This window comes from Sus scrofa, chromosome 1 (assembly GCF_000003025.6).
Source record: "Sus scrofa isolate TJ Tabasco breed Duroc chromosome 1, Sscrofa11.1, whole genome shotgun sequence".
NCBI lineage: Eukaryota > Metazoa > Chordata > Mammalia > Artiodactyla > Suidae > Sus > Sus scrofa.
In genome coordinates, this window is record NC_010443.5 from 164,370,679 (window position 1) to 164,397,709 (window position 27,031).

Here is a 27,031-nt window from a genome sequence, read left to right on the forward strand (position 1 = left end):
CACAGCATCAAGGTTTGACAGACCCAGATTTCCCATTGTGGCGCAGCAGGAAATGAAACCGACTAGTAACCATGAGGATGCCAGTTCAGTCCCTGGCCTTGCTCAGTGGGTTAAGGATCCAGTGTTGCTATAGGTCACAGACATGGCTTGGATCTGGCTTTGTTATGGCTGTGGTGTAGACCAGCCGCTACAGCTCTGATTCAACCCCTAGCCTGGGAACCTCCATATGCCACGGGTGTGGCCCTAAAAAGGCCAAAAAACAATTTCTTTTTGAAAAATAGAAAGTGCTTTAGATTATTTTGGACTCTCATAATTCTAAAATGTTTTATGCTCAAATGCTTTAAAGAGCATTCTCACCAGGTGAGGGAGCTGAGGAGCTGTTCCTTAAGTGTTTGCATAACTGAGGAGCATATTTTGAAAATTCAAAGTTTGAGATGTTATTCAAAGTATGAAAGAAAATTCCCCTGATGGTATTTGAATGGCAAAAGTTTCCTAGGTAGAATCCAAAAAAACATGAACTACAAAAGATCAGTAAATTGGACTTCATCCAAATACAAAACTTTGTTCTTCAAAGAAAACCATGGGCAGGGAGAAAATAGTTGCAAATCATATATTTGACAAAGGACTTGTATCTAGAATATTTTAAGACCTCTTAAAACTCAGCAATAAGACAGACAGCCCAGTTTAAAATGGGCAAAAGATTTAAACATTCACTTAACCAAGGAGGATATGTGAATATCAAGTACATAAAAAATGCTTGATATTGTTAGTCAGTAGTGAAGTATAAACTAAAACCACAATGAGGTACTCCTATGCATCCACTAGAATGACTAATATTTTTAAAAGACTGATCATACCAGATAATGGTAAATATGAGCATCCATAGAACACCTGTAACTCTCCTACAGTGCTGATGGGAATGTAAAATAGATTAAACACTTTGGAAAACAGTTCGGAAATTTCTTTAAAACTTCAATATATACCTGGGAGTTCCCGTTGTGGCTCAGTGATTAATGAATCTGACTAGGAACCATGCGGTTTCGGGTTCGGTCCCTGGCCTTGTTCAGTGAGTTAAGGATCCGGTGTTGCTGTGAGCTGTGGTGTGGGTTGCAGACGCAGCTCGGATCCTGAGTTGCTGTGCTCTGGTGTAGGCCAGCAGCTACACCAAAGCCACAGCAGAGCTCCGATTAGACCCCTAGCCTGGGAACCTCCATATGCTTTAGGTGCAGCCCTAGAAAAGGCAAAAAGACAAAAAAAAAAACAAAAAAAAAGCTTCAATATATACCTACCGTATGACCCAGCCATTTCACTCTTGGGCATCCCAAGAGAAATGAAAACGTAGCCATATAAAGATTTACACACAAATGTTCATAGCAGCCTTCTTTGTAATAGCCAAAAAGCTGGAAACAAGGCAAATATCCACCAAAAGATGAATAAATAAATTGTGATATATCCATAAAATGACATATTACTTAGTAATCAATGGTCTATTAACATGCATGGCAACATAGATGAACTTCAGAAATTTTGCTCCATGAAAGAAGCCAGACTCCCCCAAAAGGCACATTAAAGCATATATACCATAGAATTCCATTTATGTATAATTCTAGAAAATGCAAACTATAGTGAGGGCAATGGGGAGATGAGGGAGGAACTCTTAAGGGGCACAAGGAAAATGTTGGGGTTAATGGATACTTTTATTATCTTGATTGTGGTGATAATTTCTCCACATATGTCAAAACTGTTCAAATTTTATCCTTTCAATGTATGTCATCTATCATGTGATTATGCCTCAACAGATCTGTTAAAAAAGAAACTCACAGTATAAGAGAGGTTTGTAAGTAATTCCTGCTGTGGCACAGAGGGTTAATGATCTGGCATTGTGTCTGTGGTGGCGCGGGTTGGATCCCTGACGAGGAGCAGTGGATTAAAGATCCAGTGTTGCCACAGCTATGGTGTAGGTTGCAGCTGAGGCTCCAATTCAACCCCTAGCCCAGGAACTTTCATATGCCACATGTGAAGCCAGGAAACAAAAAAAAAAAAAAAAAAAGGAAAATGTCTTTAAAATGTAAAAGAAAATTCCTTCAATAGTGTTTAAAGTAATTTGAATATATTTATTGAGTTCCCAGTTCTCAAGGGCATATAGCACTGAATTTGGGACATGTTACATTAAAGAAATTGAATGAGTATTCACTTTTTTATTTTATTTATTTATTTTCTTTAATGGTCACGTCTGCGACCTACACCACAGCTCAAGGCAGCTCACGGCAATGCCAGGTCCTTAACCCACTGAGCAAGGCCAGGGATTGACCTGCAACTTCATGGTTTCTAGTCAGATTCGTTTCCGCTGTGCCACGACAGGAACTTCAGTAATGCTATATCCTTAACCCACTGATCAAGGCCAGGGATTGAAGACAAGCCCTCTTTTCTTTTCTTTTTGGTTGTGCCTATGGCATGGGCCAGGGATCGAACCTGTGCTTCAGCAGTGACAACACTGGGTCCTTAACCTGCTGCACTGGAAGAGAGCTCCCAGTCTTTCTTTCTAAAGGTAATTACTGTTAACAAATTCTTATAGTTTCTTCCAAGAAGAAAAGAACATTGAATTCAATAAAAGAGAGCAAACGAAGAGTTCCCCTTGTGGCTCACTGGAAATGAATCTGACTAGTATCCGTGAGGTCGCAGGTTCGATCCCTAGCCTTACTCAGTGGGTTAGGGATCTGGCGTTGCCATGAACTGGGGTGTAGGTCGAAGACATGGCTCAGATCTGGCATTGCTGTGACTGTGGTGTAGGCTGGTGGCTATAGCTCCAATTCGACTCCTAGCCTGGGAACCTCCATATGCCATGGTGCAGCCCTAAAAAGACAAAAAGAGTGAGAGAGCCAGCAAACAGGTATATTTGTGTCTTTAGCTTGTTATTATGAGTAATATTGAAATACATATCTCTGTTGTATATAAATCTTTGTGCACACCTCTGAATATTTCCCTAAAATAATTTTTTTTTTTTTGTCTTTTCTAGGGCCACTCCTGCAGCACATGGTGGTTTCCAGGCTAGGGGTCTAATCGGAGCTGTAGCTGCCGGCCTATGCCACAGCCACAGCAACGCCAGATCCAAGCCACATCTGCAACCTACACCACAGCTCACGGCAATGCCGGATCGTCGGCCCACTAAGCAAGGCCAGGGATCGAACCTGCAACCTCATGGTTCCTAGTCGGATTCACTGACCACTGCGCCACGATGGGAACTCCTTCCCTAAAATAAATTTGAACTGTATGCATTACGAGTTTTATATGAGATTGCTTTTTTCCTCCAACAGTTTATAAACTAAGTTTGAATGACATTTAGTTGTGTCAGTTTCTAAGTTTGGTGCCAGATTCAAAGAACTCAAAAGAAGTGTGGATTGGGAATTCCCCGGTGGCCTAATGGTTAGGACTCAGCCCACTCACAGCTGTGGCCCGGGTCCAATCCCTGGTTTGGGAACTGAGATCCTACATCAAGCCACTCTGTGACTGCAACGGCCACCACTAAACCATCTGAGGCTCAGTTTTGCCATGTATAAAATAGGGTGAATGGATACCATGACCTCTATGTTCTAGCTCTAAAATTCTAAAATTGACTCAGTCTTCCACCCTATATGTGCAGAAGCCCTATATCAGATACTCTAAGATGTAGTTATAAAGAGGAAGCACATGCAGGAGCAAGAATAAATAGCTGCATGACTCAGTAGTAATTATAATGACATAACAGTGCCAATAATAATACTTTGTATTTTATAAGGCTGTACAATTAAAACAACCTGGCACATTGCAGAGAAGAGATTCTTTGCTCCCAGGGAGTATATACAACTACCAAACACATTGATGTATCAACAATTATAACTTAAAGTATCTTAAAATAGACATAAACCAAGGGCCACATGTCACCCACAGTACATTGTTGGAGCTGAAACTCTTTTTAGGCAAGCTCTAAACTCTTTGTAAAACCTGGCCTCTGCTCCCATTCTCTATAGATTAAGTGATCACTTTCATTTTAAATTTCCTCTTTGTAGTCTTTACAGAGCACTCGGCAGGAAAAGAATGAGTCAGGGGTTTTCCATAAAAGAGCAGTGATGACGAGCATTCAAATAAACGTCCTGACAAAGATTTGTTTCCTCTCAGACCAGATGAAAGATTAAGAATATCCAGGATCCTGGATGGTGATTTCAAAGGAAGTCAAGACTTCCTTCTGCACAGCTGCCCTCTAGGAAGCTGGTATGTCCCAAGTGTATCTTCTTTCACTGTGCTCTCCAAGGGTGAAGCAAATACGACATCTCCTCTCATGGATGCCAAGCCAGGACAAGGTCTTCACCCCCACTCCCCTCCCAAAAAAGGTGCTGGAGCTGACATCCTGTCTGGTTGAAGCCACATCCTTAAAGAGCAATTGAAATTGCATCAGCCCTCACCTTGCTGAGGCACATTTTCCTTTAAATGAAGGGCAAGTGACCATTTAAAGTGACTCCCAAAATAACCCAGTGGTTTCATCGCATTTGGAATGTCTGACATCCAGAACAGAGGAAGCAGATGTACCTCTTCTGAAGGGAGAGGATAGGGTTGTGTTACCCTTCACACTGTTACCCTTCTCGTTGCCATGAGCTGTGGCTCGGATCTGGCCTTTCTGTAGTGTAGGCCTGGCAGCTGCAAATCCGATTCGAGCCCTAGCCTGGGAACTTCCATATGTCGCAGGTGTGGCCCTAAAAAGCAAAAATAAAAAAATAAATACATAAAAAGAGGGAAAAGTATAAGGTGGAATTTCTTTGTATGGATTAACCTCTGTTTACAATAACTTGACATCTTTTGTTTGTTTGTTTTTGGCCAAGCCTGCAGCATGTGGAAGTTCCAGGGCTAGGGATCAAACCCACATCTTAGCAGTGACAATGACAGATCCTTACCCCTCTGAGCCACCAGAGTACTCTGACATTTTTAGGTTTGAGTTCCCCAACTGAATTTTTCATAATAAGAGAATAAAAGATCTTAAATTGTGAGAAGCAAATATGGACTTGCCTCTAAAATAAAACTCACAGGGAATTCCCTTCATGGCTCAGTGGTTAACGAATCCGACTAGGAACCATGAGGTTGCAGGTTCAATCCGTGGCCTCACTCAGTGGGTTAAGGATCTGCGTTGCAATGAGCTGCGGTGTAGGTTGCAGACGTGGTTCGGATCCCGCAATGCTGTGGCTGTGGCTCCAATTAGACCCCTAGCCTGGCATCTCCATGTGCCACAGGAGCAGCCCTAGAAAAGGCAAAAAGACAAAAATAATAATAGTAATAAAATAAAACTCACAAATTGATAATATCATAAAGTTCATGGATCCTATAATATCAACTGTGTATGACTAAGATGAACACAAGACTCTATAATGCAAACAGAAATTATTACTGAGTAGTGAATCCTGAATGGTTCTTACTATATTTTTATATTATTCTAGTTTTTTCCCACATAATAAGCTGTTATTAGTTAATAAATTTTTAAAAATCCACAAAATTTGAAATAAAAATCTTCAGAAGACGTAAATGTTTTAATGTGAAAAAGGCCTATGTTATTCTTTCAATCTAAAAAACAAAACAGGAGCTCCCATAGTGGCTCAGCAACCACGAACCTGACTAGGATCCAAGAGGACTTGGGTTCAATATCTGGTCCCACTTAGTGGGTTAAGGATCTGGCCTTGCCATGAGCTGTGATCTAGGTCACAGGCTTGGCTTGGACCTTGTGGCTGTGGTGTAGGCCGACAGCTGTAGCTCTGATTTGACCTATAGCCTGGGAACCTCCATATGCTGTGGGTGTGGCCTTAAAAAGCAAAAAATAAATAAATAGATTAAAAATAGAAAAAAAAACAGAATAAAAATATATTTCTGTCTGTCAGACCTATTTTCTGAGGGAAAAAAAAAGTTTTCTCATGATTTCTTTTCCCCTGCAGTTTCATTGAGATATACTTAACATATAACATTGTATAAGTTTAAGGTGTGCATTTGACACATACATTGCAAAATGATTACCACCATAGGATTAGCTAAACCCTCCATGTCTTCCCATAATTAGCATTTCTGTTTTATGGTGAGAACATTTAAGACCTACTCTTATCAACATGTGGTTACATAACATAGTATTTTAGCTCTAATTAATCACCAAGCTGTACATTAGATCCCTAAATTAGAGGTTTGTACCCTTTGACTAATAGCTCCTCATTTCCTCCACCACAGTCCCTGGTAATCTCCGCTCTACTCTCTGTTTCCCTGAGTTTGGCTATTTCAGATTCCACACACAAGTGAGCTCATACAGTATTTGTCTTTCTCTGCCTGATTTATCTCACTTAGCATAATGTTCATCCACAGTCACAAATCCCTCTATCTCATGGCTGAATAATATTCCACTGTGTCCATACAACAGGTCTCCTTTGTTTATCCACCTGTTGACAGACACTTAGGCTGTTTCCATATCTTATTGCTTTTTTTGTCTTTTTAGGGCCCTGCCCTTGGCATATAGATGGTCCCAGGCTAGGGATTGAATTGGAGCTGTAGCCGCCAGCCTACACCACAGCCACAGCAATGCCAGATCTGAGCCTTGCCTGCGACCTACACCACATCTCACAGCAACACCGGATCCTTAACCCACTGAGTGAGGCTAGGGATAGAACCTGTCCTCATGGATACTAGTCAGATTCGTTTCTGCTGAGTTGCACCAGGAACTCCTGTTTCCATATCTTGCCTACTGTGAATAATGCCATGGTGAACGTGGGAGTACAGATAAATCTGTTAGATTCTGATCTCAGTTTCTTTGGATATATACTCAGGAGTGGGACTGCTCGGTAATTTGGTAGATATGTTTTTAATTTTTATGGTTTTTCTTTTTTATCCATACCTGTGGCATGTGGACATTCCTGGGCCAGGAATTGAATCTGTACCACAGCAGCCATTCAAGTCACTTCAGTGACAGTGCTTAACCCACTGAGTCACAAGGGAACTCCCTAGAGGAACCTCTATACTGTTTTCCATGTTGGATATATCAGTTTGCATTCCTACCAATACCCAAGGATTCCCTTTTCTCCACACTGTGCCAGCACTTATCTCTCTTTTTTTTTTTTTTTTTTTTGTCTTTTTAGGGCCCCATCTGTAGCACAAGGAGGTTCCCAGTCTAGGGGTTGAATTGGAGCTGCAGCTGTGGCCTACACTGCAGCCATAGCAACACCAGATCTGAGCCATATCTGAGATCTCCACCACAGTTTCTGGCAATGCCAGATCTTTAATGCACTGAGCGAGGCCAGGGATCAAACCCACATCCTCATGGATACTTGGCAGATTCATTTCCACTAAGTCACAATGGGAACTCCAGTGCTTATCTCTTGTCCTTTTTTTTTCCTTCTGGCTGTGCCTGCAGTGCACAAAAATCCCCCAGCCAGGGATCAAACCCAAGCCACAGCAGTGACCCAAGCTGCCGCAGTGACAACACCGGATCTTTCACCCACTGCAGCACAGGAGAAATCTCTTGTCTTTTGGATGATAGCCATTCTGGTGTGAGGTGATATCTCATTATGGTTTTGATTTCCATTTCACGGATTATTAGTGATGTTGAGTCAATTTCTTTTTTTTCTCTAGTAATTGTTTTATGGAAGTGTGGCATTGATCCAGAACATAGACTGTTTTATTGGCAGACAATATAAATCATAAATGGAACACACACTTTCCTATTATCTCCACCCAGATCAAGAAAGCAAATATTACCAGCACCCTAAAAGCCTCCTTCAGTTCACCTTTCAGTTACTCTCCTCCTCAAGGATAACCATTATCCCAACTTCTACCACCAGAGATTAAATGTGCCAGTTTTGATTATATATATATGCTCAAATATATACATATATTTCTTGTGTCACCTTCTTCTACTCAACAGGATGTTGGTGAGATTCATTCATACTGTTGCAAGTAGTGTAGTTGTAGTCTACTTTCACAATGCTATCATTCCATGACATGTGTTTACCACAATTTATCCATTTACCCTTAATGGACATTCGGGTTGTTTTCCTAATAACTATTACAACAGTGTTGCTATGTATATTCTTGCATTTATTTTTTGTTGAACATATATATTGATTTCCATAGGTATGTGCCTGGGATCAGAATCTCTGGGTGTAGGATATAAGTTCTACCTTGTAGAACATATTACCAAACAGTTTTTCAAATTTGTTGCATAAATTTATACTTCCACCATCAGTGTAAGAAAGTCCTGCCTTAGTTGCTTCACGTCTTATCAACATTTGATATTATTTATCCTTTTCAATTTAGCCAGAATAGTAAGTGTAGTATCATAGTGTTTTCAAATTATTGTGGAAAAATATACATAAAAATTTTATAATTTTGAGCATTTGCAAGTGTATGTTTAGTGGCATTAGGTACTCACATTGTGGTTTTTTTCTTTTTTTGTCTTTTCTAGGGCAGCACCTGCAGCATATGGAGGTTCCCAGGTTAGGAGTCCAATTGGAGCTGTAGCCGCCAGCCTATGCCAGAGCCACAGCAACTCGGGATCCAAGCCGCATCTGCAACCCAAACCACAGCTCACTGCAAGCCAGATCCCCAACCCACTGAGCGAGGCCAGGGATTGAACCCACAACCCCATGGTTCCTAGCCATTGTGCCACGGGAACTCCTCACATTGTGGTTTTAAGTTGCATTTTCCTGATAAAGAAGTTCAGCATCTTTTCATATCTTCTTCTGGTTAATATGTTACCATTTTTTTTTTTTTTTTGTCTTTTCTAGGGCCACAGCCATGGCATATGGAGGTTCCCAGGCTAGGGGTCGAATTGGAGGTGTAGCCGCCAGTCTATGCCAGAGCCACAGCAATGCCAGATCCAAGCTGAGTCTGCGACCTACACCACAGCTCACGGCAACACCAGATCCTTAATTCACTGAGCAAGGCCAGGGATCGAACCCGCAACCTCATGGTTCCTAGTCGGATTCATTAGCCACTGAGCCACGATGGGAACTCCCATGTAGGAGTTCTTCATATATTATAGATATGATTTCTTTTTCCAATATATGTGTTGCAAATGTCTCCTCTCCTTTTTATCTTTTTTTTTTCTTTTTGGTCACATCAGTGGCATGTGGAACTTGCCTGGAGAGGGCCTGAACCTGTGCCACAGCAGTGACCCGAGGCACAGTAGTGACAACACCAGATCCTTAACACTGCACCACCAGGGAACTCTTTTTTACACTTTTTTTTTTTTTTTGTCTTTTTGCTATTTCTTTGGGCCGCTCCCGCGGCATATGGAGGTTCCGAGGCTAGGGGTGGAATTGGAGCTGTAGCCGCCAGCCTACGCCAGAGCCACAGCAACGCGGGATCCGAGCCGCATCTGCAACCTACACCACAGCTCACGGCAATACCGGACCATTAACCCCCTGAGCAAGGGCAGGGACCGAACCCACAACCTCATCGTTCCTAGTCGGATTCGTTAACCACTGTGCCACGACGGGAACTCCCTTTTTTACACTTTTTGAAGGTTGAAAGTAATTAACAGTAATGTAGTCCAATTTATCATATTTTTCCTTTACGACTTGTGGGGTTTTTTAATGTGTGTGTCTTGTTTAAGAAACCTTTGCTAGGATTTCCCTTGTGCCACAGCGGGTTAAAGATCTGGCATTGTCACTGCAGCTGCTTGGGTCACTGCTGTAGCTCAGGTTCGATCCCTGGCCTGGGAACTGGGAATGGGAACTTCCATATGCCGCAAGCAAAGACAAAGAAAAAAAAGAAAGAAAGAAAGAAAGAAAGAAAGAAAGAAAGAAAGGGCTGTTTCCACTTTTTGGCTGTTATAACTAAGGCTGTTTCCACTTTTTGGCTGTTATAACTAAGGCTGCCATAACGTTTGCATAAACAGTTGTGTACAAATTTTGTATGGATATATATTTTTTCATTTCTCTTGAGCACATAGGAGTGGAACTGCTGGGGCATGCTGTAACTATATTTAACTGTTTGAGGATCTGCCAGACTATTTTTCCAATTATCTGCACTATTTTACATTCTCATCTTTTTTTTTTTTTTTTTATCTTTTAAATGGCTGCACTGGTGGCATATGGAAGTTCTCTGGCCAGGGATTGAATTTGAGCTGCACCTTTAACCTATGAAACAGCTGTGGCAACACTGGATCCTTTAACCCACTGCACCAGGCGGGGGATCAAATCCAGCTTCTTAACCCACTGTGTCACAGAGGGAACTCCTACATTCTCATATTAATCTTAACAATTTTTTAAAATGTTTAAAATTGAATATGCTATATATAATAATAATAACAATAATAAAACTTCAAATAGTCTACAAAATGAAAAGGAAACCTTATTCTCTATATACTGCAAACAGCTGACACGCTTCTCTGAGCCACTAGGTGCAGATGCTTGCATTGTTTTGCACACCTAATGCTTTTAGAACTTTAGGAAAGGCGAAGGGGAAGAGATGGATTCAATGTGTACTTTCAGTCATTTGAATCACCTTTGATCTTAAGCTTTTTATTGATATCTTATTTCCTCAGTTTTATAGAACTGGAAATCTTGGTTGAAAAAGCTTTTTTTGTTTTTAAAACTTTAAAAATATATTCCCAACATGCTCTCAGAAAAGGTTGCCCCAATTTACAGTCTCATCACCACTGAATACCCATCTCCCTGTACCTTCGTTAACAGATTAGTAGTATTACCGTTTTATATGTATCTGTATATCTATTTGCCAGTTTGTTGTGCGCAAGGAGTCTCTAGACAAATTGACTATTTCCGACGCTGCCTCTAGAAACAAAAATCGGGTCTTTTCCTTTATTCATTTTATTACTTCAGCTCTGTCAACGTGACTCGGCCTGGGGTCTATAATCACCGCAGAGCAGGAGACTGTGTCGCTACCAACCAGGTCAAGCTCCCCTCTCTGCTAGCTGTGGGAACCAGGATTCACGACCTCTTTTCTCCATGGGTCCACCTGCGTGCCTCTGGGCAGCAGAGGGCGCGGCTGAACCACCACCGGACCCCTCCCCCAGGTTAACGCGCCGCGCCCCCGTGACGTATTTCCGCGTCATCTGCTGCCGAGGAGTGCTCCTATTGGCTGTCGGCTAGGTAATAGGGGCGGAGCCGAGTGGGTGTGTGGAAAACGCAGCCTCCTGGGTGGGGAGGTGAGGCTTCCCCCTTCCCCGCCCCTCCCCCGCCCTCCAGTCCCTCTCTGGGACGGCTGCGCGGACCCGCTTGGAACGCGGCGGTAGCGGCGGCGCACTTTCCCCGGCTGTAGCTGGACAAGGCTGTAGTGCGCGCGCCGCGGCGCCCCTCGAGCGGGAGGGACCGGTTGACTGCAGTAGAGTCGGAGGGAATCCCGGGCTGCGGAGCTGCGCCGGCGGGGAAGCCCTTCGGTTTGCTGTGCACCAAGAGAGTAAGGCGGGGGGTCTCCCGAGACCGCCACCGGCCCCCTCGGTGCCGACAGGACCGCGCGGAGCGCGCCCCCCGAAGGCAGCCCCGGGCCGGTGGCCCTGACTTGGTCCCGCGCGCCGGGCGCCGGGCAGCTCAGAGGGAGGAAACAAGAGGGGCCGCCCTCCCCGCGGAGTTGGAAGCGCTTTCGCTCGGTCCAAAATGCCCAAGAAGAAGCCGACGCCCATCCAGCTGAACCCGGCCCCCGACGGCTCCGCGGTTAACGGGACCAGCTCGGCGGAGTAAGTCTGGGGGTGCTGAGGTGGCCCGGGCCGGGGCGCAAGAGCGGAGTCGGGTGCGTGCGGCGCGCGGGGCTCCTCTCGAGTCGTCACGTACGTCTCGGGCTGTCGGGCTCGAGGAACTCCCCGCCGCCGAGGTGACTAAGCACTGATTGTGCTCCTGATTCAGACCGGTCAGTGGACCCAAGGAGTGTCGATCTCCCCCCCCCCCCGCCCATCCCCACCCCTTTCCCGACCCTTTCAGTCATCCCTGACTTCTGATCATTTTCCTCTTCTCCCTTAAAGATTAAAAACTGGTTCATTGCCCGCCCGTCCCCAGCTGTTTTCCCCAGATCCTCCGGGATTTTGGCCTGTAACGAGGAGAAGGGAGCAGATGTCTTGGAGTAATTAAGATCACATCTGCGTCTTTGAGACCAGCTCAGTTTGTAGAGTGTGGAGTTGGGACCGGCTAGCAGCCCTCACCTTCTTACCTGACACCTGTGGCCTAGGATTGCCTCGCTGCGGCTACCGCCTGGCCCGGGGGGGGGGGGGGGCGTGTGTACACTGATATTCCCGTGGCTTCTCCCTTGTCGACTTTGGGGGCTCCCATTCCTTGGCCTTCCTGGAAACCCTCTTGTCTCTAAGGGAGCGGCTTTTCTTTTTCTTCTTCTGACCATTCATTCACTCATTCATCAAATCGCTTTTCATTAGTGTCTCCTGGGGTTTTTTATTTGACCATGATCCCTAAATTTCTGACCTGAGGCCTGACACCTTGGCCTTGGAAATCACACATAAGGTGCTCCATTTCTGCAGCTTCCAGTGTTGCCCACAAACCAGCACTTTATTTCATTAGACAGTGATGAAACTGTTTCATTGCTGTTTCCAAGTTCCTACATCTGCTTTTCGTCCTGGGTAAGGGACAGGATTGTATGAGGAAGAAAGACTTGGTGAGCTGGAGAAATACCAGAAAAGATTTAGTTCTTAATCTCTTACCTGCAGACTGAAGACTGAGAAAGCTAACTAATAAAATGAATAGATTAGGCCTGAACCTTCTGCCCTTTGGTGATTTCTGTAACCTTCCTTTGTCTCTCTAGATTTTAATAGCCTGGGGACTTGGTGACTCTTTCTGTCCTTATGATGACCACAGGGCCAGTGGTGGACAGACCTGTGGTGGGAGCTCAACTGCATTCCTCAGACATGTTCTCAACAAACTCCTTTCACTATTGTAGTGTCTGTTTTGCATGATATTAACTTGTACAGGTCTGTGGATTACTTTGCAAACATTCAATTTTAGTGTACAGAGTTTTATCCCCTTAAAATAGTGTGAAAGGCCTCCAGGACAGGGCAGGCCAGGACAAGTTTTTTTTTTGTTTTTTTGGTTTTTTTTTTGGTCTTTTTGCTATTTCTTGGGCCGCTCCCGTGGCATATGGAGTTTCCCAGGCTAGGGGTCGAATCGGAGCTGCAGCCGCCAGCCTATGCCGGAGCCACAGCAACTCGGGATCCGAGCCGCGTCTGCAACCTACACCACAGCTCATGGCAATGCCGGATCATTAACCTACTGAGCAAGGGCAGGGACCGAACCCGCAACCTCATGGTTCCTAGTCGGATTCGTTAACCACTGCGCCACGACGGGAACTCCTTTTTTTTTTTGTTTTTTTGGTTTTTTGGTTTTTTTTTTTTTTTTTAGGCCAGGACAAGTTTTGACCAAGGTTGATTCTCACTGAATGTCGTGGCCTGATCATCCTGCTCCCTTTTGATTTGGAGGAGGGTACGAAGTGGAAATACCTATGGTCATTCTGTTGTTAATTGTGACACCATTGCTGTGTTCTTGCAAAGGGAAGGAGTTTCATTATAAGAAAACAGTATAGGGAGGAAAAGAAGAAACTACCCTGGAGTTTGGGTGGGACTGAGAGATTCTAAACAGTGGTTAGAGGTTGGGCTCTGGGGTCAGGCTAAGTTTGAAACTGGGCTCTATTACTTGGGGTTTTGTGACCTGGGACAAGTCTCTTAGTCTCTCTAAGGCTTAGGTTTAGTTTCTTCATCTGTGAAAATGGGTCTGATTATAGAACCTATTTAGAGTAGTTGTCAAGGTTTTTTTTTTTTTTTTTTTTTTTTTTTTGTCTTTTTAGGGCCAAACTTATGGCATGTGGATGTTCCCAGGCTGGGGGTCCAGTTGGAGCTATAGCTGTTGGCCTGCACCACAGCACCTCGGGATCCGAGCCACATCTGCGACCTACACTGCAGCTCACGGCAATGCCGGATCCTTAACCCGCTGAGCGAGACCAGGGATCGAACCCGTGTCCTCATGGATACTAATTGGGTTCATTACCACTGAGGCAGGACAGGAACTCCATAGTTGTGAGATTAAATGAGCTAATAATAATAAACCTTCCATGAATGTTAGTTGTTGGTACCTTTATTACTGGCTAAATATTGAGAAGGCTGAAGGAAACCAGAAGGTAATTTCTAGTCATGGTGGTGTTAAGGTGATTAACTTCTGGATAAATGACTCTCCTTTGTTCAGTTTTCTGTGCCATCTGCATCTTCCTCCATGACTCATTGCTGTGTATCTTTGTGTGGGCTGTCAGGGACAAATAGGCACTGTTCCCCTAAGTTTTCTGACCACTTGTGGGGGGGAAGCTGTACATATCTACATCTTTCACCTTTTTCAAAAAGCAAAGATGATTTACTCATGATTTCTGTGATTAGACCAGGGCATAGTTTTGAACATTATCATATAGTGTAAATAAAGGAAAAAAAATCCATTGACATTAAAGAGCTCTTGGTACCAGATTGGCAAGGTTGCTTCTCTGTGGTTCTGTGGGACTGGTCTCTAACATAGCGCTTACCCGGTTCAGCTAGCGCTGGGTTATATGGGATCTGAAATCTATGCAAATTCTTGGGGGTCCTTGAAGAAAAAGAATGCAAAAAAATTTTTTTGACAGGTTTTGGAATGTGTTGAAGGGTGCTAAATGTTAGAATGAAATAAATTCTTATCACTCCCCTGTTTAAAATGTTTTCATGGTTTCACTTCAGTTAGAATAAAATACATACATTTTACATGGGCAGTGAACCTGCTTTGTGCCCCCACCCCCAGTCTCTTTAACCACATTTCCTGCTGCTCCTTTCTTCCATTACATGTTATATTGGTCCTCTTTCACTTCCTCCATGGGATGGTCCCTTCTCCCTCCAGGGCCTTGCATATGCTGTTCCCTTTGCCTGGAATGAATCATTCCTTCCTCTTCCCAAGCTAGGAAGGAAACAATCTTCACCTCTCTGTGTAGATGTCATTTCCTCAGAGATGTTCACAGACTACCTAAGCTAAAGTAGATCCTCTTTCTCATGTCACCTGATTTTTTTTTTTTTTTTTTTTTTTGGTCCTTTTTTGGTTCCACCTGCGGCATGTGGAAGTTCCTGGGCCAGGGATTGAATTTGAGCCACAGCTGTGATTTACACCATAGCTGTGGCAACACTGGATCCTTAACTCACTGTGCCACAATGGGAACTCCTTACCTGATTTTTTGATGGCATTCATTCGCTGTACATAATCTTTAGTAGGGTATTTTAAATATCTCTCTCTCCTGTACACCATAAGCTCTAAGCATAGGACTGCCTTTTTTTGATTCACTGCTCTTGTGGTACCTAGAACGTAGCAAGTATGCAGATGTTTGTGGAGTGAATGAAATAACTAATATTTGCACAATGTGTTTAACAAACCTTTTAAAACTTGTTCATTTTTCCTTTTATTTTCCCCTTTACTCTTGTTCCCCCTCCCCACTTCCCTTTGATTCATAGACACCTTCTCACTCACTCTGGATATTTAATATATGGTTTTCTAATTCTGTCCCTTTGTTGGGCATACATGTGCCTTTGGGAGGTAGATAGTATGGTTTTTTGTGTTTCTGTGACTTAGAGTACTGAAGCTGTTGTGCTATTTCAGCCTTAAAAGAGAAGGAAATCCTGACACCATGGATGGACCTGGAGGCCATTATGCTAAATGAAGTAAGACAGACACAGAAAGGAAAATACTGCATGATCTCGCTCTCTCTCTCTCTTTTTTTTTTTTTTTTTTGCCATGACATTCAGCAGCTTGATGTGGGATCTCAGTTCCCAGACCAGGTATTGAACCCAGGCTGCTGCAGCGAAAGTGCATCCTCACCATTAGACCACCAGGGAACTCCCTCAGAGCTCACTTATTTTGTAAATGTCATCTAAAAAGGTGGAATACATAGAAGCAGAGAGCAGAAAGGTGGTTACCAGGGATGGGGAGGTGGGGGAACTGGGTAGATGATTGTCAGAGAATACAGCGTTGCAGTTAATAGGATGAATAGGCTAGAGATCTAATGCTTAGCATGATAACTATAGTTAATAATACTGTGTTGAATACTGAACTATAGTTAATAATACTGTATTGACTACTGGACATTTGTTAAGAGAGTAGATTTCAGGTGCTCTCCCCTCACACACAAAAATGGTAACTGTGTGATGAAATGTGTATGTTAATTAGTATGACTATAGTAATCATTTAACCTGTGTGTGTAAATATTAAAACATCATGTTGTACACCTTAAATATGTTCCCTTTCTTTTTCTTGGGGGGTCACACCCTCGGCATATGGAAATTCCCAGGTTAGGGGTTGAATCGGAGTTGCAGCTGCTGACCTATGCCATAGCCACAGCAGTGCTAGATCCAAGCTTCATCTGCGACCTACATCACAGCTCACTGCAATGCTGGATCCTTAACCCACTGAGTGCTTGAACCTGTGTTCATGGATGCTAGTCAGATTCGTTTCTGCTGAGCCATGACGGGAACGCCTCCCTTTCTTAATAAAAATGCTGTTGTGCAATAAATCTGCATCAGTTGGGATAGACTAGAAAAATATCAGTAGTTTAACATACTTGCAGATCAGTGGAAGGCTCTCTTGATTGGATTCCATCAGGGACTCAGGCTCATGGCAGCACCTTGTCTGAAATATGCTTAATAAGAAGGGAATCTTGTGAACTACCTTCTGGTTTTTTCAAGTTTTTGCCCAGAAGTGACACATGTCACTTTTGCTTCCATTTTTGTAACGCAAATCAATTGGCCACACTGACCTTCAAAGGAGACAGGGGCCTTCTTGGAGGAGAATCAAGAAAATTTAAACAGAAGCAATGACTACCTTAAACTTTTATTTGAATTTCTTTTTAAGAAATACCATGTTTCTGAGCTCTATTTTTTTTTTTTTTTTGTCTTTTTGACTTTTCTAGGGCCACTTCCGCAGCATATGGAGGTTCCCAGGCTAGGGGTCCAATCTGAGCTGTAGCTGCCTGCCTACGCCAGAGCCACAGCAACGCAAGGTCTGAGCTGCGTCTGCGACCTATACCACAGCTCATGGCAACGCCAGATCCTTAACCCACTGATCAAGGCCAGGGATTGAACCTGTAACCCCATGGTTCCTAGTTGGATTCATTAACCACTGAACCATGACGGGAACTCCTCTGAGCTCTATTAATGACGTTTCATGTGTATCTAGTTCATTATCTCTCTTGGTTGCTGGGCAGTCAGTCCTATGCATGTACCGCATTTTACTTATTATTTCCCTAGAGTAAGACAGTTTGAGCCCCTTGCTGTCTCAAGCAGTGCAGCCATCACCATCCTCATACGAGGCTCCTTTTAGGCTTTTTGTAAGAGTTTCTGTGGAATGTACTCAGAAATGGGATTGCTGGGTTTTAGGGTAGTACCTTGCCTCTCTTTCCATGATAAAGCACATACTTCATCTCTTTATTTGTATTTAAAGTATGCTTTTGGAGTTCTTGCTGTGGCACAGTGGGTTAAGAATCTGACTGCAGCAGCATGGTTTCGATCCCCAGCATGGCATAGTGGGCTAAAGGATTTGACATTGCTGCAGCTGTGGCATAGGTTGCAGCTGCTGCTCAGATTTGATCCCTGACCTGGGAACTTCCATATGCCATGGGTACAGCCATAAAAATAAATAAATAACGCTTTTAATCCCCATGAGGAGAAGCTTGAGCCCTGAGTAGAAATCAGTAGCGATGCAGGGTATTTCCCAAGATCTCATGGTTTCTTTGACCTTAGAAGTCTTTTGTATGTTCTTTTAGTTTCCTTATCTGTAGAGTGAGGATGAGAATGGTTTGCAGAATCTTTGCTTTAGTAGCCTACAGGCTCTGTCCGACCAGGTTCTTGTTTTTCCTCCACTGTCACTTTCAGTCATGCGCTCCAGCCATGCTATTGTCTGTGCTATTCTGCAGTAGGTTGGTCACATTCCCATGTCAGAGCTTTTGCTTTTGTCATTGCCTCAGCCTGGAATTCTCTTTTCCTAAATATGCACATGACTTGCTCCCTCATTTCCTTGAGACCTCTGCTCATATGTCTCGCCACAGACGCTGTCGTTGATTACTCTTATTACACCATTCCCTGTCATGCTCTACTCTCTTATTTTGCCCTATTTTTCTTTGTGGTACTCACAACTAATTAGCATTGTATTATCTATAAGTATTTATCTGCCCCTCCTCTTGCCCCCACTAAAATGTATCCTTCATGGGGCTCAATTTGTTCCTTGCTCAGTGAGTAGGTGCTCAGTAGGTATCTGTTGATTAAATGATTGACCTGTTCCTGCCTTGAAGGACTGTCATAAAGATTAAACAAGATGACAAATACAGAAGTGCTTTTTTTTTTTTTTTTAAGGGCGGCACTTGCAGCATGTGAAAGTAAGTTCCTAGGCTAGGGGTTGAATTAGCTGCAGTAGCCGGCCTTTGCCGTGGCCCAGCAACATGGGATCTGAGCTGTGTCTGGGACCCGCATCACAGCTCAGGGCAATGCCGGTTAGGTTAGGGTTTGAACTCAAGTCCTTATGATTCCTAGTTGGGTTCGTTACCGCTGAGCCACAATGGGAAGTCCCATACAAAAGTGCTTTGAAAGCTATAAGGTGCTGAATAAACAAAAATGTGCATTGTTTGGCCTTGGTGGCATCCATAGTTTTTGGATTTGGGGCTAAAACCCTCAGGTTTACTGAAGTATTCCATTCAGAGCCTAGTTCATAGCATCAGCAGTTCTGCCAGGTTTGTAAGAAACACACATCTGTTTGAGTGTAAAGGTCCTTAAGGAAAGGGACAGAAAGGTTGAGACGGGTTGATGTGCTTTTGGGGGAATCTCTTTTGGCTTTACCTGGGATGTACACTGCGGTAACTAGAAGCTTTTAAAGTGGTTCAAACTAATATTGTGGTTCTGAACTTGGATGTTTCTACTGGTTTATTTGCTGCAATAACAAGTACTAGAGTAGTGTTTTTGTTTTTTCTTTTGGTTGTACCTGAGGCATGCAGAAGTTCCCTAGGCCAGGGATCGAATCTGTGTGACTATAGTAGTCAGAGCCATAGTAGTGACAATGCCAGATCCTTAACCCATTGAGCCACAAGGAGACTTTTTTTGGGGGGGTGGGGGTGAAAACAGCTTCAGGTGCAAAGTAGGGCCAGCTCAAGCCTATGTCCTTGGGAAGAATGTCTCTGCAGTTGTCCCATCAGATATAGAAATGGCAAAAAGTTCATAAAGATGACCTAGCTCCTGGCAGGAAGATGTATGAAGTGCTTGTTCAAACATAAACACAACATCCTCTTTTCACTTATTTATGCATCTTTGCAAGAAAGGGAGAGAATAAACTTCAGTAGAGTAGCTGTTGCTGCTGCCTTACCCACCTAGCTTGATTTTTCTCTGGGACAATACCTTTATTGTCCTCCCATAGCCCCCAGCATACTGCTTCTTACCTCTGTCTGGTCTTGCCCACATGGTTTCCTTTGTCTGGAATGCCCTCCTCCACTTTCCTGTGAGATTTTATTTTTGTTGTACCTTTGCCTCCACACTTAAGGTGAGGGGAGGGACCATGACTATGTTGTGTACTATTTCCTGGACATCTAGCACAGTGCCTGGAATGAATGAATGCTGCTCACCTTTCAAGAACTAAAATAAAGCTCATCTTTTTCCATGTATCCTTTTCTGTTTAACTCTGTGCTATTCTAGGACCTGAGTTCCGGAAAAGGACTCAGGCCCTAGAATATTAGGTCCATGAATATATTCATGACTTAGTCATGCCACTTTTTTTTTGCCTTTTCTAAGGCCGTTCCCACGGCATATGGAGGTTCCCAGGCTAGGGGTCGAATTGGAGCTGTAGCCACTGGTCTACGCCAGAGCCACAGCAACGCGGGATCCAAGCCGCGTCTGCAACCTACACCACAGCTCATGGCAACACCGGATCCTTAACGCACTGAGCAAGGCCAGGAATCGAACCTGCAACCTCATGGTTCCTAGTTGGGTTTGTTAACCACTGAGCCACGACAGGAACTCCCCTTTTTTTTTTTTTAATTGCTACACTGGTGGCATATGAAAGTTCCCAGGCCAGGGATTGAACCCGTGCTACAGTAGTGACACTGTCAGATCCTTAACCCACTGAGCCACCAGGGAACTCCCAACATCACTATACTCTTAATATAGTAAACCATTATTGGTAGATTGGATAAAACCAGAATAATGTTTAAACAAACACATTATCAACAACAGAAAAACCCTTCCCTGTGATGAGCTTCCCTCGGTATGAATTGGTAATTATCTCTGCTGCATCCATGGGAAGCACAGGTCAAGCAATGGTGAATCTTTCCAACATGTTGAGAGAACTTGGAGAACCCAAAGAGTGGGAAGAAGTTGAGATAAACCTGAGAAAAAAAGCTTAGGGCCCCAATTTTGTTTCTGTTTTCCCTTCCAGAAGTTACTGGTTTTAAACAAATCATCCTAGACTTTTTCTGCTACTTGATTATTTTTTTACTTCATGACCAATGTCCTGGTTCTGTTGTCTGAAAGCCCACAAGAGCTATTTAAAAGCTCACCTCCCTGTTTGCTAAGTTAACACCTCCCAGAATGAGTTGCATTTTTGTTTCTAAAAGAGCAGGTTTCCTTTGAATCCTGGTGCAGGGCCTAGTGCTAAAAATGCTGATCCTGTCTCTGATTTCTCGGTGAAGTGGTGAAGCTCCCTGGGGCATCCTGCTTTGGTGACAGCAAGGGAGTCAGATTAACAGCAGGTTACATGGGGATTGAAGAAAAATTGTACAAAGGTAGAGTGATTTCTTTTCCTCACAGCTCTTTTTTTAGATACTAGCCTGCTCAAGTACAAATTAAAAAAAAAATTGAATGTATCAGTACCTTTTAAAGAAGAACCTACAAATATTACACTTTACAGTTTAACTTTTGGTTATTCCATTATATATATATGTAATATATAATACTAGGGATATGTAGATATTATATCTCTATATATAGATAGATTGATATTTGTGATCAGTTAAAATTAATGTATCTTCCCCTTCCTCCCCACTTTTTACACATGCTCTTCATTTATTTTTGGCTTATTAGAATTTGAGAGGATGTGGCATCACAAATGACACTTGATTAGGTGGCTTCCAAATTTTTATTGTTATTATTATTATTAGGCCGCTTTTGGAAGTTCCCAGGCCAGGGATCAAACCTGTGCCACAGCAGCAACCTGGGTCGTTGTAGTGACAATGCTGGATCTCCCCCCCCCCCTTTTTTTGTTTTGTTTTGTTTTTTTTTTTTGTCTTTTAGGGCTGGATGGTGGCATATGGAGATTCCCAGGCTAGGGGATCGAATTGGAGCTGTAGCTGCTGGCCTATGCCACAGCCACAACAATGCCAGGTCCGAGCCTTGTATGCAGCCTATACCACAGCTCACAGCAACGCTGGATCCTTATCCCACTGAGCAGGCCAGGAATCAAACCTGTGTCCTGATGGATACTATTCGGGTTCGTTACTGCTGAGCCACAATGGGAACTCCCAATGCTGGATTCTTAAGGTGGCTACACCAGGAAAGAACTCCCAATTTTATTATTTATTTGTATTCTTATGACTGTTTTGAACCAATTTGTTTTGTTCTTCTAGATTAATTTATACACTGAATCAGAGGCAATGAACCATGTTACCGTTCCTGTTACATATTAACTGAGTATGTTCTAAAAAAAGAACTAATTTAACATGAATGTTTCAACTGGTTCCTCAAGCTTCAGGAAGTTGTTTTTTTTTTTTTTGTCTCTTTAGGTCCCCACCTGCAGTATATGGAACTTCCCAGGCCAGGGGTCCAATCTGAGCTAACAGCTGTCGTCCTACTATGCCACAGCCACAGCAACACTGGATCTGAGCTGTATCTGCAACTACAGCACAGCTCATGGCAACACCGGATCCTTAACCCACTGAGCAAGGCTAGGGATCAAACCTGAGTCCTCTTGGATGCTAGTCACATTGGTTTCCACTGAGCTACGACGGGAACTCTGGAAGTTGATTTTTAAGTTCAGTGATTTTTAATAGTTACTAGATCTCCTTTAGAGGTTATCTGCTTTACTTTAATTCTTAGCCAGGCTATATTTTTGAAATAGGGTTATTTTCTGTGTTTCATCAGTTTGGTCCAAACTAATGTTTAGTGAATGTTTACTGAATCTAATTTGCTCTACTGGATGCTGTAGGAAGGTGAGTGAGATTGTCTTTGCCTCCAAGGATCTTAAAATCTCATATAGGCGGGGAGGGAGAAGTTGCAGGGGCACAAGAAGGGGGAAACAGATGGCTACAGAGTAAGAAAAGTGCCCCCAGGAGAAAAGGTACAAAGAAAGTACTGTCAGAGCTCATTGAGAGGAGGAAGAAGGCACATCCATTGGGGGAGATTAGGAGAGCCTTCACAGAGGAGATGACATTTGAGCTGGGTCTTGAAGGATGGCTAGGATTTCCATGGGAATGAGGGAGGAGGGAACAAGGCAGGAAGAGAGCTCAGGATGAACAACTTCACACAAGTGGAAAAGCTTGGGATGTGTGGACGAGCCAGCAAGTAGTTCAGTGTGCTGGGGGCTTCAGTCGCAGCAGGTTGCAGGAAATGAAGCTGGAGAGGTAGGTGGAACAATTTTGTACTTAGCATTTTGAAAAGTCTCATGCAAACTTTTCTTCCCCTCTGGTCATTTTTAATAGATCCAAATAGCTTTGATGTGCTTTGCATTTTATCTATTTATTTGTTTGTTCGTGTATTTTATTAACTGGTACACAGTTGCTTATCATCTGGTTTGTTGAAGCAATAGGTCAGTGTGCTTTGCGTTTTAAAGTTTTATAAATTATGGGGCTGCTATATTGTCCTATTGTGTTGTTTTCTTTTTATACTGTATTAGGAAAAAACATTTAAAAAATCTTCCAAAGCATGTCATTTGTATGGTATAGCCTACTTTTCTTTAGTATTTAGACAGTCTATTTTCATTTCGTAACTAGCAGGCGTATATGGCTTCATTTTCTTCTAGCCTTTTTTTTTTTTTTTTCCTTTACATGGTCCCATCTGGAATTAATTAATGTGTTTGGTGTGAGGTATGAGTCTAAGTTAGTTATTCTACACAATGAGTTCTGGTATCTTCAAGGAGTTTATTACATGTTTTCATCTGTTGCATTTTCTGATTCACTTTTACTTGGTTTTTATGGTATTTTTATCTATTTCTAAAATTCTTAATTCTCATGTAGTTTTGATAGTCTCTTTTCTCCCTCTTTCTTTTCCTATTATGGTGCTAGGGTTTCTTCTGAATAATTCTTTTGTGTCCTGAGTTAATATTTCAAGTACTTAACATTTAGATGCTGTTGTGATTAGACATTTTAAAATTTGTATTTTCCATCTTGACTGTGGTTTGATTTGTACAAATTGTTTATATCCTGCAGCTTTGTTAAATTTCCTTATTATATCTAGTCATTTTTTGGATTGACTATCAGTATTTCTAGATTTACTAGTGTCGTCTGTAAAATGTAACTTAATTTTTCCTTCTCAATACCATTTCTATTTTATAACCATCTCAGTTTGCATTGCTTTCAATAGCAGTTCTCATGTCTCAGGGGAACACTTTAACAAAGTTTCCTAGGGACCTTCTGGGCCAGGGACTTTTCTGCCCCTTCCTAGGAGTCATGAAAATGGGAAGTGGCTGCCCAGCATTATAGAAGCAGACCCTGTTAGGGCTGAATGGGACCTTGCAGATCCTCTAGCCTAGAGCCCCTTTTGCAAGATGAGGAAACCAGACCCAGAGAGGGGAAGGAACTTGCTGGGAGTTTACACATCTGGAGTGAAAGTAGGTGGTTGAACTTTTATCCCAACTCAGATTTTCTTGTGGTGTAGATATTACATGTTTTCATTTGGGGAACTTCACTTGGTTTAAAACATGTCTATGTTAACCTTACACTGAATTCTAATAACTTTACCACTATTTAAAAAAAAAAATCTCTTTTCAAGTATTAATCTGAAACTCTGGAAAAGGGTTTCTCTCTACAGCACCACTCTCCTAAGGTGTTTGAGGGAAAAGGGAATGAGGAAACGGGAGGAAAGGGTGTTTTATTTTAGTACAGCATACTTAGTAAGACAGCCTATTTTTAAGCTTCATAATGTCAGTTTTTAAAGCAGTGGTTTTCAGAATAACCACAGACAAAAGTCCCTGTGAAATGAATGCCTTTCTGGAATTGACCTATTTTGAGTTTAACTGTTACCAAGAAAGGTTCAGAATTTTGAATGCTCTTAAGTGCATTTACTTTTCAGACAAAATGGAACAATTGATCTGAGTGAATGATCTACCTGGGTTCCAGATGCAGGTTCAATCTTGAAATTTGGGGAATTGTAAGGAGAAGACATGACATGACAGTTATATTGTCATATTTAACAGGTTTGTCTCTTTGTCTGGGTCCAGGTAAATTTTGTTTCTTTATTGAATTGTAACAACATACCTATTTTTAGGAATTAGATTCCATCCTCAGCGCATTTGACAGTTCTGAGTCAAAATTATTTGCCCTGTTTGATTTCATATCCTCCTTCAGTACATAATCCTTCAAAAATGTCCTCATTGGGGGAGGCCTCAGAAGTTAGCAGTAATTCCAGGCTAACTATAAACCTTTGTCTAATGGCTTATTCAAATCCAGATTGAAATCCTACCAAAATGCTAGCCTTTATTTCAGCTCCTCTCTCCCTTTCCCTCTCTCTCCAAGTCTGTGGAATGTTGGAGAAACAAGAAGAGGGTAGTTTAACATTCTAATAATTATTAACGGTAGAAAGTATATCTTGTTTATCTTAGGCATCCACTTGTGTTCACTGATAAAATGTGGACATTGGAGCCATGGGAAGGTTTCATTCATCAAAGGAAGGACCAGTGGAACATTTAGACCAGTCTCGTTAACACGTTATATTAATATATATATATTTTTTTTTTCTTGGCTTTTTAGGGCCACACCTGTGGCCTGTGGAAGTTCCCAGGTACATCATATTAATTTAGATGGAGTGCAACACTTTTATTATTTTACTGGAACATTCCTTCTAAATCACAGTCTCTTGTGCCTTGTTTTATTTTGGTAACTAAACTGGGTTAGCCGTAAGTGTAGCTTGCTGTGTTTCTGTTTTTGAGTATTCTAAATCACTGAACAATTAGGGAAAAAAAAGTCCTAAAGCATTTGCAGATAAAAAAGAAGCCATAAAATATTTATTAGGGGAAGTCAAGGGGAAAGTTAGTGAGGAAAGTACCAGAAACCACCAACAGGTGTTTCGGTTGCATTGAACAAAGTTTCAGCTTCATAGGCAATCACAGGGAAGGGTTTTGTGAATTCCTGAAATGTGAGGTGGAGGGGACACAAGGTAAACGGAAATCAGCAGTTCCGGAGGCACAGAGGTCTTGGGTTACTGGAGGCTCACCCGAAGCTGGGGATCTGGAACAATTCCTGAGCTGACTTTCTTGAAAGATAAGAGCCGTGTCTGTAAGACCCAGCTATGAGGTCATAGAGTATGGGACCTGATCAGGAAGGAGCAGTAGGATGAAGTCAAAAGATGTGAAACTTCTGTCCCTGAAGGACATCATAACTGGAAAAATACCACTTATTAAGGGCCTTCCAGTCCATTTTCATCAATTATCTGAATTTGCACTAAAATTCCAAAAGAAAGGTCATAATATTCCATTGTACAAAAGGGAAAATGAAGTTCAGGAAAGTTAAATAATTTCCACAAGGTTGCAGAACTATGGAACTATGTTTAGAATCCAGGTCTGTCCTGCTCTAATACCCATGCTTTTCCCACATAGCTTCAAAGATTCCATAAAATGTTAGAGGTCTTCTTAGAGCAACATTCTCCAGAGCTGTAGCCACTAGCCATATATGGCTGTTTAAATTTTAATGAATTAAAATTAAATAAAGTTGGGAGTTCCTGTCATGGCTCAGTGGAAATGAATCTGACTAGTATCCGTGAGGATGCAGGTTGGATCCCTGGCCTTGCTCAATGGGTTAAGGATCCTGTATTGCTGTGAGCTGTGGTATAGGTTGCGGCTCAGATTTGGCATTGCTGAGGTTGTGGCGTAGGCTGGCAGCTGCAGCTCTGATTCGACCCCTAGCCTGGAAACCTCCATATGCCTCGGGTGAGGCCCTAAAAAGACCAAAGTAAATAGATATGTAAACAAATAAAATTAAATAAAGTTAAAAATTAATTCCTAATTTGCACTAGCCACACTTCAAGGACTCAGTGGCCACTTGCGGCTAGTGGCTACTATGTTGGGCAGCACAGATCACAACATTTTCATCACTGCAGAAAATTCTATTAGTATCTAGAGGTCATCCAATTTTACCCTTTTTAATAAGTTTATTTTTGCCCCTTTATTTTACAAAGGAGAAAATGTAGGACAGAGGAAGAAAGTAACTTCTTTAGTGTTACACATCTAATTAATCCAGGTCTTTGGACTGGTGGCTTTTCCTATGTTCCACCCTCTTCCTTAAAAAGAAGTTAATTGAATAGAGATGTGCAAAAGGAGTAACTTCTACTGTCCCAGCTTTGCTTGGCCTTCAAACCAGATTTTTTTTGTCTTTTGTACTTTTTAGGGCCGCACCCATGGCATATGGAGGTTCCCAGGCTAGGGGTCTAATTGGAGCTACAGCTGCCGGCCTACACCACAGCCGCAGCAACGCCAGATCCTAAACCCACTGAGCGATACCAAGGATCAGACCTGCAACCTCATGGTTCCTAGTTGGATTTGTTTCTGCTACTCCACGACGGGAACTCCTAAAACCAGATTCTTTCTCCGGAAGTACAGTCCTGAGTTTTCCCGAGTTCAAAGGGCATGTTGTGATTAATTTTCCCTAGGGAAAAGAAAGATGTTTGTTGGAAAGGAATTCCATGCTTAATGTATGAAATGGCGCTTTGATTCCCTCTGGTTCCTTCTCTGTCTTCCAAGGACTTTATAATTGAATTTGCAGCTGCTAACCATTTGTCTTCCAAACAAGGCCAACTTCACAACAGTTCAAATGACAGAGGTATATATACTTGAATGCCAGCAGCTGC

General features: G+C 42.5%; 1 protein-coding gene across 1 annotated transcript in view; it reads left to right on the top strand.

Moving 5' to 3' along the window:
- Positions 11,214-27,031, top strand: part of MAP2K1 (mitogen-activated protein kinase kinase 1) — a gene marked incomplete in the record, with an annotated part of 87,422 nt that continues 71,604 nt past the window's right edge. Inside the window, 1 exon segment of the mRNA NM_001143716.1 lies at positions 11,214-11,692. Within this exon segment, the coding sequence (NP_001137188.1) occupies positions 11,613-11,692 (80 nt within the window).